At 50.4% G+C, this 12,332-nt stretch overlaps 1 protein-coding gene across 2 annotated transcripts in view; it reads left to right on the top strand.

Moving 5' to 3' along the window:
• SCUBE1 (signal peptide, CUB domain and EGF like domain containing 1) overlaps positions 1-12,332 on the top strand; it is a 1,931,683-nt gene that overhangs the window by 1,829,979 nt on the left and 89,372 nt on the right. For both annotated transcript variants that reach the window (XM_086922270.1, XM_086922262.1), the window contains one exon: positions 6,162-6,359. In XM_086922270.1, the coding sequence (XP_086778396.1) occupies positions 6,162-6,359 (198 nt within the window). The remainder of the gene's footprint in view (positions 1-6,161; positions 6,360-12,332) is intronic.

Raw genomic sequence — 12,332 nt, 5'->3', positions numbered from 1 at the left:
TACCTTAGAATTACCCCCAGGCATCAGACTGGTTCCGGAAAGTTTTTAGTCAGCAGTACCTCTGCGCGTCGAAAGGTGGTGTCAGTCGGCTCCGCGTCCATTGTTGGCGTCATGGTCGCCGGGATGACGTCGCGAGAGCTACTTAGACGCTGTCCTCGTGCGCTGAAGTCAGTTCTGTCTTTTTCCGCGCCAGCCAGCACAGATCCATAGGGAGCGGTACCTCCAGTCACTTTTTAACTGTTCTTTTTGAGCGACTTTTGTCGACATATTTTTTGAGTCTACAATTCCTAGTGCATGTAGGGATGCCCGGATTCAAGGCATGCTGTTACTGTAGTTGACTGATATTGGTAACGGATCCGCACCGCGTGTGCCTCTTTTGCCTGGAGCACGACCAAAATGCCAAGTCGTGCTCCGACTGCCGGTCCATGGCTCTGAAGTCTTTGCGGGAGCGGTCCCTAAAGCTTCTTGAGCGTCGGCAGTTGGCTCCGCGCTGTTCGAGGTCCCGGACGCGGCGGAGGTCGAAGGACCGGTTGCGGAGCCAACATCACTCTTCCAAGTCTTTGAAGTCTTCGCACTTGGGGTCGGGTAAGTCGAATCACAAGAAGAAGTTGAAGAAGCATCGTCGCTCTTCGACTTCTCCCCGTCGGTCGACTGATGCGACAAGGGATGCGGGTGCTGCCCCTACTCCGGCTCTGCGTGTCGAGCCCATAGAGTCGACTCTGGGCTTCTCTCTCCTTTCCCAGGACCCGTGGCGACTCCTGCTCAGCTTTGTAAATTTTACAAGGCGATGCATGCCATCTTTGGGCAGCCCGAACCCACTGGCGCGCTGTGGATTTGGTGGGGGGACCTAGGCCTTCCTTGCTGACGGCTCCGGTCACGGCGCCGCAGGCCCCCCTTGGATCCAGGCCTAGACCTGGATTGTCGCCGGTTGACCTTATAACACCTCCACTGGCACTGCGCCCTCCGGCGCCGGTCGTGGCCCTGGCTGGCGTCGACCCCGGCCTCCATCCTGATGTGAACCCAAAGCCGGACCCGGACCGGCATCGCGGAGGCCGGATCTGGCACCAAGCGGGGTTTTTGTGCCCCTGTACACTCTTGGGGTCCCTTTTTGTCAAGGTTAGCACCCAGAGGATGAGAAGGAGGACTGGGAGGGGTCAGGTGACCTTTAACTGATCAGCTAGAATCTGAGCAGGACTGGATAGAGGAACTAGGGGATGACAGTGGTCTAGACATCTCCCCTGACTGTGGCATGTTGTCTCCTCCTACCGTGGCTACGGAGGAGGGAGCGTCATACGCCGTGGGGTTGCATAATGCGGCTGAGGCTCTCAACCTCGAGCTTCCTAAGGTGGCGGTCAGGACTAACCCTGACAGAGGTGCTTCAGCCGGCTGCGAGCTCTTCGGAGTCCCTGCAGCCGTTTAATGAGGCCCTTACTGATGTCTTTTTTGGCACCTGGTCCAGGCTACAGGGCTCCCTTGGATAGTGTGATTGCCCAACGCCACCACCCGGCTACGGAAGACCCCACTTTCCTCTCCCAACACCCCACAGCCTCCACTTCCAAGAGCGCCTTCCCCATCGCTCCACTGGAAAGAGAATCCAAGAAGCTGGAACATCTTGGGAAGTAGATTTTTTCTTCAGCCAGCTTGGGACTGGGATCGGTAAACACCCCATGTCTATTGGGCCAATATTCCCACTCTGTGTGGGATATGGTGGCGCAGGTGCTGCCTCAGTGTCCAGAGGAGGCCCAGACAGTGCTCTCTCGGGCTGTTGCAGCCGGGAGAGATGCGGCAAAGTTTTCCATCCATTGTGGGCTGGATTCTGCCGACTCTCTGGGCAGGACGATTTTAACGTCAGTAGCCCTTTGCCGATATGCCTGGATCAGATAAACTGGCTTTTCGAGGGATGTCCAGAAGACCCTCATGGACATACCTTTTGATGGCCGTCGCTTTTTTGGCGACAAAGCAGACAACGCTCTAGAGCATCCCAAGGACTCATGGGCTACGGCCAAGTCCTTGGGCCTCTCCAGCTTCCCTGCGCAGTCTGCTTTTCACCCCTTTCGTGGCTACTGAAGGGGTGCCCCACTTTGTCCCACCCAGAGCCACAGGCTGCAGCAAGATCCCCAACCTTCGGGTGGCTGGGGACGTGGCAACCACCGCTGTGGTTCAGGGGGCCAGCAGGCAGGCCAGTCCAGCAAACCCCCCTCTGCTGCAACCTCCTAACCTTCCTAGTACGACCTTTCAGGCCCATCAAACGCCAGTGGGCGGCATCACCTCCCACACTGGCGCACCATCACGTCGGGCTGGTGGGTTTTGCAGATAGTCCGAAGGGGCTACTCCCTTCCCTTTAAGGCTACCCCTCCCGCCATGCCACCTCAATACCACCACATGTTGGAGGATCACCTGGGCCTTCTCCAAAAGGAAGTTACGGCTCTCTTGGCCAAGGGAGCCATGGAGCTCGTTTCTGTCAAAGAAGTAGGTTGTGGTTGTTACTCCCACTACTTTCTGGTACCCAAGAAGGACAAGGGCCTGCGTCCTATCTTGGATTTCAGGAACGTCAACTGCTTCCTCCGAAAGGAGAAATTCAAGATGTTGACGCTCGCTCAGGTCTTGTCTGCTGGATGGTAGCATTGAATTTTCAGGAGGCTTATTTTCACATCCCCGTCCTACCAGCCCCATTGGCGTTGTCTGCGGTTCACAGTAGGCCACAAGCACTTTCAGTTTACCGTGCTCCCCTTTGTCCTTGCCAGTGCCCCTCGGGTGTTCATGAAAGTTTTGGCAGTGGTGGCAGCTCATCTGAGCAGATTGGGGGTTTCAGTCTTCCCCTATCTCGAAAACTGGCTGTTGAAAGCGGGCTCGCCCCAGGCAGTCGTCTACCACTTTCAGACTTCGACTGACCTCCTGCATTCGCTGGGGTTCTCAATCAATGTGCCAAAGTCACACCTGATTCCCTCTCAGAGTCTAGGATATTCGGGCTATGATTTTGATCTTTCAGCCTCTATCCAGGGTTTTCGGTCAGGATGACTCTGAGGCCACTGGGCCTCATGGCCTACTGCATCCTGCTGGTCGACCATGCCAGCTGGCATATGCGGGATCTGCAGTGGGACTTGAAGTTTGAGTGGGTGCAGCATCAGGGAAATCTGTCCGATTGCATCCAGATCTCGGAGGGCACTGCATGATTATTGCAGTGGTGGCTCACGAACCAGGATTGGGTCAATGGCAGATCCCTCTCCCTTCCCCAACCAGAGCACACAGTAGTGAATGACGCGTCCCTTTTGGGATGGGGTGGCCACATGGGAGAGGTGGAGATAAGAGGCCTCTGGTCTCCGGCGGAGTCCGTGCTCCATATCAACCTCTGGAACTCCGGGCGATCCATCTTGCACTCAAGGCATTCCTTCCCTCTGTGCGGGGAAGAGTAGTGCAGGTGTTCACGAACAACACCACCGCCTTGTGGTACTGCAACAAAAAGGGCGGCGTGGGGTTGTGGACCCTATGTAAGGAGGCCCTCTACCTCTCGACATGGCTGGAACATCAGAGCATTTCCCTGGTAGTTCAACACGTGGCGGGTTCACTGAATGCCAGGGCCAACAAACTCAGCCACAGGTGCATGATGGATCATGAATGGCGTCTTCATTCGGAGGTGGTGCAAGCTCTGTTTCGACAGTGGGTAGAGCCTTGGTTAGATCTATTTGCCATCGAAGAGAACATGCAATGTCAGCAATTCTACGCATTGGAATTTCCAAGGCGGCACTCGCTAGGCAATGCTTTTTGCCACAAGTGGAGTTGGGGTTTGTTGTATGCCTTTCAGCCTATACCACTTCTGCCCAGAGTGCTGAAGAAGATCAGGCGCGACCGGGCCAAGTCATCCTTGGATGGTGCACGAAGAGTCTGGTATCCCGAGCTGCTCAACATGGCCATCGATCATCCGACCCATCTGCCTCTTCGGGAGGATTTTCTGTCACAGCAACAGGGGACGGTCCTCCACCTGAACGTATCCAGCCTCTACCTCCTAGCGTCGTTATTGAGCGGTGGCAGTTGACGTCTTTTGACCTGCCTCCCGAAGTTTGTGATGTAATCATGGCAGCCAGGCGTCCCTCCACTAAGGCGGTATACACCTGCTGGTGGAACAAATGTGTGGCATGGTGCACAGCAAAGGCTGTGGATCCCCTCTATGCCCCTCTTTCTGAGGTTCTCTTCTTCCTTCTTTCTTTGGCCCAGCAAAGCTCTGCTCTGGGCACTAGCAAGGGCTATCTCTCGGCCATCTCTGCCTTCCTTCGGCTTCCAGATCAGCCGTCTCTTTTCAAGTCCCTAGTTGGTAATCGTTTCTTGAAGGACATAACTCATCTCTTTCCTCCTATTCCTCAGTGGGAGTTGAATCTAGTCTTAACCTATTTAATGTGCGCTCCCTTAGCGCCGCTTCAGAACTGTCTTTGATGCTTCTGACACTTAAAACTGCATTCCTGGTAGCCACCTCATCTGCCAGAAGAGTGAGTGAGCTCCATGCTCGTTCATCCAAGCCTCCTTTCCTGTCAGTCCATCCGCACTAGGTAGTTCTCAGGACTCTTCCATCCTACCTGCCCAAGGTTGTCACTGCCTTTCACATCGGGCAGACCATCACTTTGCCCACCTTCTTTCCGCCTCCGCATCCTTTGAAAGAGGAAGAGAGGCTCCACGGTATGGACCCAAAACGTGCACTTTCCTTTTATCTGTATTGCACCAAGCAGTTACGGGTGGATGACCAGCTCTTAGTTGGATACTTGGGCGCCAAGAAAGGTTGGGCCGTACGCAAGCGGACAATCTTCAGATGGGTCGTTCGGTGTATCAAAGCCTTCTATTCTCTGGCGGAGAAGGAGCCTTCAATGGGGCTGTGCGCCTATTGCACCAGGGCGACGGCTGCATCTACTGCTTTGGGATGAGGCCCAGGCAGCTGCGTGGGCTTTGTTGCACACATTTATGAAACACTACTGCCTTGACAGTCAAGTCCGGAGAGACGGCTTCTTTGGCCGTTCTATTCTCCAGGACTTTATGGTGTGATCTTGGTTCCCAGACCCACCTCCGGGGTTGGTATTGCTGGGGTATCTATTCTAAGGTAAGGAATCTATAACTAACATGTTTCTTTCAGATGAACAAGTTACTTACCTTTGGTAATGATATATCTGTAAGAAACATAGATTAGTTATAGATTCCCTACCACCCCACCCATCCTCCCCGTTCTGCAAACTAATTTTTAGGATTAAAGATATCCTTTCAGGGCCCTAGTTTTGTGCACCAGTGGTCAGTGTCTTGCATGGCTCTGCGCTTCTGGCACAGAGAGTCGCGCTTTCAGAACTGACGTCAGCGCGCAAGGGCGGCATCTAAGTAGCTCCTGTGATGTCATTCCGGCAACCACGACGCCAATAACGAACGCGGAGCCGACCGATGCCACCTTTCGATGCACAGAGGTACTGCTAACGAAAAACTTTCCGGATCCAGTCTGACACCTGGGGGTAATTCTAAGGTAAGGAATCTATAAACTAACCTATGTTTCTTACAGGTATATCGTTAGCGAAGGTAAGTAACTTGTTCTTCAGTTCCTTTTTCAGTTGTCGCCAATTTGTACAGACCACTCCATGCAGGTAAGTAGATAATAGGTACTTTATTGGAGAGCAAGCAGGTACGTGCAGCCACTAGCTGTACTCTCTTCAACTGCCTAGCACCACATTCCATTTTCTGGAACCTGTGGTATCCCGTTACTAGGGAGCTGGTAGCCAGGATACCACAATATGTGAGCGAAAATGCAATTATAATGAAAATGTTAATAATATTTAAGAGTAGATATCAAGTACCATATCTAAATATGACGTGTCTGTGGTCTTGAAATATGTTGTTGTTACAGTAAAAGCAAGACATGATGGCTCATTTGCCCCAAAATTAAATTAAAAACGATTAATTGTTAATATCTGTGAATGAGTACACTTAAACTGTGATTCTTGTACATGTATTAAAATTCACCTGTAATCATATTCAAGATGTTCATTTTTGCTGCTGCTTCTACTTTGCTACTTTACTATAAAAGCGGTACTCCTGCTTCCTGTTGTGTATATGTATTCGTATTTACATTATTACAATATTTAACTCAATAGTTGTAATTGAACCCAAAAAACATTATCTCTTATGTTCATTTGCAGATTTGTACTGTGGAGGCGAACTGGGTGATTACACTGGTTATATTGAGTCCCCCAACTATCCTGGAGATTACCCAGCCAATGTTGAATGTGTTTGGAATATCAATCCACCCCCAAAAAGACGTATTCTTATTGTAGTACCTGAGATATTCCTTCCAATTGAAGATGAGTGTGGAGATGTTTTAGTAATGCGAAAAAGTGGTAAGTTCACAGTTTCTGTACTTGTTTCTTTTAATGAGCCATATTGAATCCGGAAGAGACACAGCTAGAAGATCATTAAACCTGTTTGGTATATCTTGTAATCAGACTTGAAATATTCTTTTTTATTCAGTTAGAACTTGAAAGGTTTCAACGCCACCCCACAAGTTGTGGCAAGAGAGCTGACAAATGGCTTTATAAATTTGGTAAAAACGTTGCAGATATCCCATCTACTGTATTAGAAGTGCATTATAGCCTATAGCACTTATAAAACGGTGAATATTTATTCTTTATGTTTTGACAAAGTATCCCGTCTGCTAAACTCTAAAGAAGGCCCATAATCTCCAGTATTGAAAAGCAATCTAGTTATTAAAACTACTGTAGTAAGAGAGCTGATCTTATCTCTTAGTTCTTTAGATGATGTGGCCTCAGCGGTGGACATTTATGAACTGTTAGTTCACGTTCCCTCATTCTTTACATTACCAACAACATTTCAAGAACTGAGAATACTCGCCTTAGGTTATAAAAAGCCTTGGGTCCTTCTTGTACAGTAAGCCGCTGCAAAGATGTCTATGTACAAAAACTTCTAAAGAACTTCTAAACGTTTTTCAATTGTCTTGTTACAATGTAGCTCCATTCTACATGCTTAGCAACTCAAGATGTGAAGGTCCATGAAGGCGACAGCATGTTGTCTGAGGGAGGCTGAAAAAATTAGATAACATTCTCATCAGGAAGTGGACATTCATATCCACAAGGTTAAAATAGGGCTTAATACATAATACACAATTGTACCTATAATCAAATGAAAAGCAGTGTTCAAGAATGGAAAAACATTAGGATTACTTTTCCCACTCCACAAACATTTGGGGCCACATTGATCCCTGCATGGTTAAAATCATGTATATTTCGAAGCCTGGCACCACAACAACCCTCAGTTTACTTTCCTCTCTGCACCTGGATGCCCTATGGCAACCCTGCCCACAGCCCTCCCTCTCCCCAGCTCGGACACCTCTCGGCACTATCAGGATTTCTACTTCATATTTTCCTCTTTCAAACTATGGACTTGCCCTTGTGTCTGATGGCTGAGAAACACAAAAGGGGGGCCTGGGGATATTTAGAGATCTACTAATCAAAGGAGGGAGGAGGATATACTGATCCTTCAGTTTCCTATATTCAATGCAACTAACCAGTATTTTAAACTGAACACTGTCCACATCACTGGGTCAATACTGTTTTTAACCATGGGTAAGATCCTCCTGGTGGAGGCTGCATACCGAAAATTAACCCTATGATTATGCACACACGTGTATGAAGAGCGGAGAATCAAGATATACCGCTACCACGACTTCCCAACAAGTGCATGAGGGTTTTTTATTGGAGACACTTCGCTTACTTCTTGCATAACCTGGTTCATGCAGGGCAAGTGATCCTTCCCCATTGATTAGTTGATATTTAGAGATCAGCAGGAATTAGTTTAACACTATGTACCACAATAGAAACCCAGGGTCTGAACAAGAACAAGTAAAACAATAAACAAAAAAGTTTAGCTGAGATGGAGTATTGCTTTTAAAACACCAATGGTTGCACGCCTAGTCATGGTGCGTGCTACAACCCTTTTACCGAGAGAGAGGAGCACAGTGGGTGTTTGCAGAGGTAAGAAAGATCACCCTATAAATAAGTTTGGGGTATTCAGAGAAGCAGAGCATGCAAAACGTGGTGTGATATGTAAAACTGACTACAGGGTATGTAGACAAGTTTATTTGTGTGCCCCTGGGCCAGGATTAAAAACAACGGACACTACAGGATAAGTTAAATCTGCTGGATGTGTCACCAAGGTAGGTCAATATGTTTCTGCCGATAACCCCCAGGTGGGGTGTTATAGCATTTATTTGGACATATAATGATAGAACTTCTGCTTCGTAGTTGTATTCATAAATAAAGAATAGTATAATGTAAAACAGACCAGTGGCCCTCTGTGCATCCAAGACGGGAATCCACTGGCGGTCACCCACAATTGTCGCCTGTAGTGCCTCAGCTCTGGTCCTGGCTTGGGGCTCAGTGTCCTCTCAATCCTCCTAGTGAGGGTAGTCGGCAGCATTTGATGTCAGGTTAGTGGGCCCTCTAACCTAGGGTCACTGCTTTTTTCACAGAAACTCTTTTGTTACTTGCAGTTCATAGATTACAATCATTCCAATGTAGCACAGCAGCTATAAATGGCCATCAAGGAGCTATATGCAAACTTTAAGGCACAGATTAACAACCATAGGGGCATATTATCAAGGAGATATCGCTGAGTTAACAGCCCTTTATCACAGGCAAAGTCGCAATAAATATATTGCCCCATTCACAAGCTGGTGCTAACAGCCCATATCACCAGTTTACCTGTGATAGCAGCCTCAAAAACATCGCCCAGGTGACCCCCATAACTATCGGTAATGAGATGCAGAGTAGGCGTTTCCATGCAAAAAGCCACAACACCACTCCGCAACATTCTCAACGACTGGTCAGATCGGCGATGAGAACCCAAAACAGGAGTTAAGGAGCGTTAGCAGCAGGGATTTAACGCCTGCTCTGACCTGGTGTACAGTTGGACAACAGCCTGCACCTGAAAAGGGAGCCCAGCCCAGGGCCACGCCTGAAGATCAACAGTTGCCATGGAGCCACTGATCATGCAGCTCGGAGCCCCAAAAGGGCTTTAACACCCACCGCCACCACCCCCAGGACCACTCTACCCCCTCCACCCTCCCAGACCACCACAAAGGCAGCGCAGACACAGACAGCGACCTTCAGAAAAAGCACCAAACTTACAGACCCAACACCAGAGAATGTCATTGCCTACTACAGGCTCAAAAGGACATCCATCCTCCAGATCCTGAACATCATTGCCCACAGACTGACGGTACCAACACAGCGGACAGCCAACATCCCACCTCAGACAAAGCTGCTGGCGGTGCTGCACTTGTTGGTCTGTGGTGCCTTCCAACTAACAACCGTCAGGGTCGGAGGAGTCTCACAGCCAGCCCAATCCAAGGTCCTCACAACGGTCTTGGATGACATCATCAGCTTGGTACCCCACTACCCATACTTCTCCTACACTGCACAGGGACAGTGGGAGACCAAGCAAGGCGTCTATGTCATAGCTGGCTTCCCGCACATGTCAGTGGGCAATTTACTGCAGACATGTCCTACTTGTGCCCCCTGGCAACACTGCACACAATAACCGCAACAGAAAGCACATGCATTCCATCAAAGTGCAGGCAATAGTGGACCACCGGGGAATCTCCACCAACGTCATCACCAACTACCCAGGCAGTGTACATGATTCCCACATCTACCGACAGTCCATCATCAACCAGCACTACCAGGATGGCCCCATAGAAATGCACTGCTCGTTGGCAAGTACAAAATGAACACACCACACACCTCAATTTCACAATCATGCAACTCACAACTCTGGGAATGCACATGTTACAGACTCACATACAACATGCCAAACAACATGCCCACCCATCAAACACGACAGCACAACTTACTAAGGGAACCTGGGCCAGCCGTGTACATAAGCCATCAATAGCATGGCACCTCAGCCACACGATTGCAGATTGTGGGGAGAGGTGGGAACCAGGCATGTGCGAAGGAGGCAAGTGACCGATGAAGGAGAATGTACCCATTGCCAAGTGTGGCATGGATGTGATGGCCAGACTGCAGTAGGCAGACCACACACATATCTATGGTGACATACACCGCTGGTGTATGGAGTGTAGTGGACCCAACCATGTCACCCCAGCCAGTGGGGAAGATTGCGGAAATGTAGCTTGTTATGTCCCCGCCTGTAAGCGTGAGCGGAGTGGGCTGGCCCAGCGTACGCCAGGCCAGCGTAGGGGTGTGAATAAAAAGCATGTAACTCTGTGGTTCTCTTTCGGAATGCCCAACGTCTCTGCCAGGGTGGTGCCTCTCACCCCGCCACGAGGCTGACATCATCGCCGTGAGCGGTGTTGCCTGCGATCCTGTGTGCCTGCTGCACCCTGGCCCTCTGGTCCCCGAACTCGGCTTGCCCGCCCCGAGCACCCAGACCTAACTGCTCACCTGCCGACACTGGTGTGTGTCAAGGAGGGCCCACTACGTGCCGGTGCAAGCTCCAAGCCTGAGGCCCGTGACCCTGGCAGCCTGCTCAGACCATCACGGCCTCCGCGACACTGGCCCGCAGTACTCCTTTCTCGTTGACGTACTCCACCGACATACACAGCGGACTAGTAGGTCACACATTTGGAACTGAGTATTGATTTAGCAATGGCAGTGTTCATATCATTCCACTCAAGGAGAGGTGTAAGAGGAAGACGCGTGTCAGTCAGGAGGAAAAAAGGATCATCGTTACGGAGGTGATCGAACACTACCAACAACTAACTCAGTCATCGCGCTTCAATGACACGTGGGTGTGGGCCCCTGCTGACCGCTGCCTCCGGCCCACACTGCGGTCAAGTAGGTCACACATTTGGGATTGAGTCTTGATTTTGCAATGACAGAGTTCATATCATTCTACCGGACTCATCGTAGACTGCATCCCCTCTCAGCCCCGGTGCCACTAAGTCTGTTTCCTGACATTCATGGCCATCTCTGGTTAAACTTTAAGGGGGCATCTGAGTCTATGGACTGGGGGTTGTCTTCATCCTCATGTAGCTGATAACGACTTGGTGGTAATAAGGAGGCAGTAGCATTCCACTCCTCAATTTGCCACTTCTGGGTGGCTGCTGCCCTCTGCATCATGCCCTGGAGGACACCTTTCACTGTCCCCCGCAGCCCTTCGCCACATTCTCCTTGGACATCGGCGAGGACCCGCTCAGTCCCCGTGGCCCTAACTCAGTGCACTGCAAGTCACCGTCCCGTGGGGGTGTGCCTGTACCAGCCGCAGTGCATCCTGGGCCACTAACTCTGTGCATCTCAAGTCAGGGACCCTGTCTGCTGAGATATTGGATGGCCTCTGAGATGATGGCCTTGGATCTTCAACGCCATGTGTATGTGGCCTTGCACTGTCTTCTGCATCCGGCCTTAACTGCGGTCCACCAGGGCTCACACATCAAATCGAGTCCTGACCGGCCTAGATGTCGCATCACCACAGGAGGCACAAGCCACCACCGCAAGGACCACCTCCAAACGCCAAGTGCCAGAGTCAAAAGACTACCAGAGTTGCTCACACCTGTCGTGGATGCCGTCCTGCGCCTGATACTCTGCTCAGCACTCCAGCTGCCACTAACTCAGTTCAGTGCTGTGGAAAGCTCATGCAGCAATGTCACCTCAGGCAGTTTGGAAGACCTGGGACGATGATGAGGAAGATGATGCAGGTGTAACACACCCCACTTCAGCTGCATCAGGTATATCCAAAAAGGGACACAATCCTAGACATTTTCTTCACATGAGCTCGCTCAGCTCTAGGGCCCCAACCTCAGTGCAGTGCAACTCACGGTGACCTCTGTACTTGCTCCGTCTACCACCAAGATGCTCCGCAGTTGTCTCTGTAATGTTGGTGTATTCTCTTTCCGTTTTAATAGTGTTCACTGTTCAAGTTGTTGCCAGCACCAACCACTCCTTGCGGGCTGGCTTACACCTCTACCACACACAAACCAGGTCAGGTGTCACTGTACATGTGACCCTGCCAATATTTATCTGCATGTGTCCGTGTGGTCATGATGTATGCACGAGGGCCCTGGGCCGTACAACATTGCATTGTGCTGGGTACAGTGGATTCAACCATGTCCCCACTGGCAGCGGGTAAGACCTTGGACATGTAGCTTTGTAGTCACCCACTCAATACGTGAGAGGAGTGGACTGGGCCGTCGTACAGAGGTCTAGCGTGTGTGTGTGAATGATAATTCCGAGGGTCTGGGCGTGATTCATTACAGGAAATGTGCAAATGCATGTGTCTCTGTCGCAGTGTGGGTCTCCTTTCTGGGGTGTAGGTGGTCCCTGATGGGACTTAGA

The sequence above is a fragment of the Lissotriton vulgaris genome, chromosome 1_1 (assembly GCF_964263255.1).
Source record: "Lissotriton vulgaris chromosome 1_1, aLisVul1.2, whole genome shotgun sequence".
Classification (NCBI taxonomy): domain Eukaryota; kingdom Metazoa; phylum Chordata; class Amphibia; order Caudata; family Salamandridae; genus Lissotriton; species Lissotriton vulgaris.
Note: the sequence above shows the minus strand (reverse complement) of the source record. Positions and strands in the feature narration are given on the sequence as shown.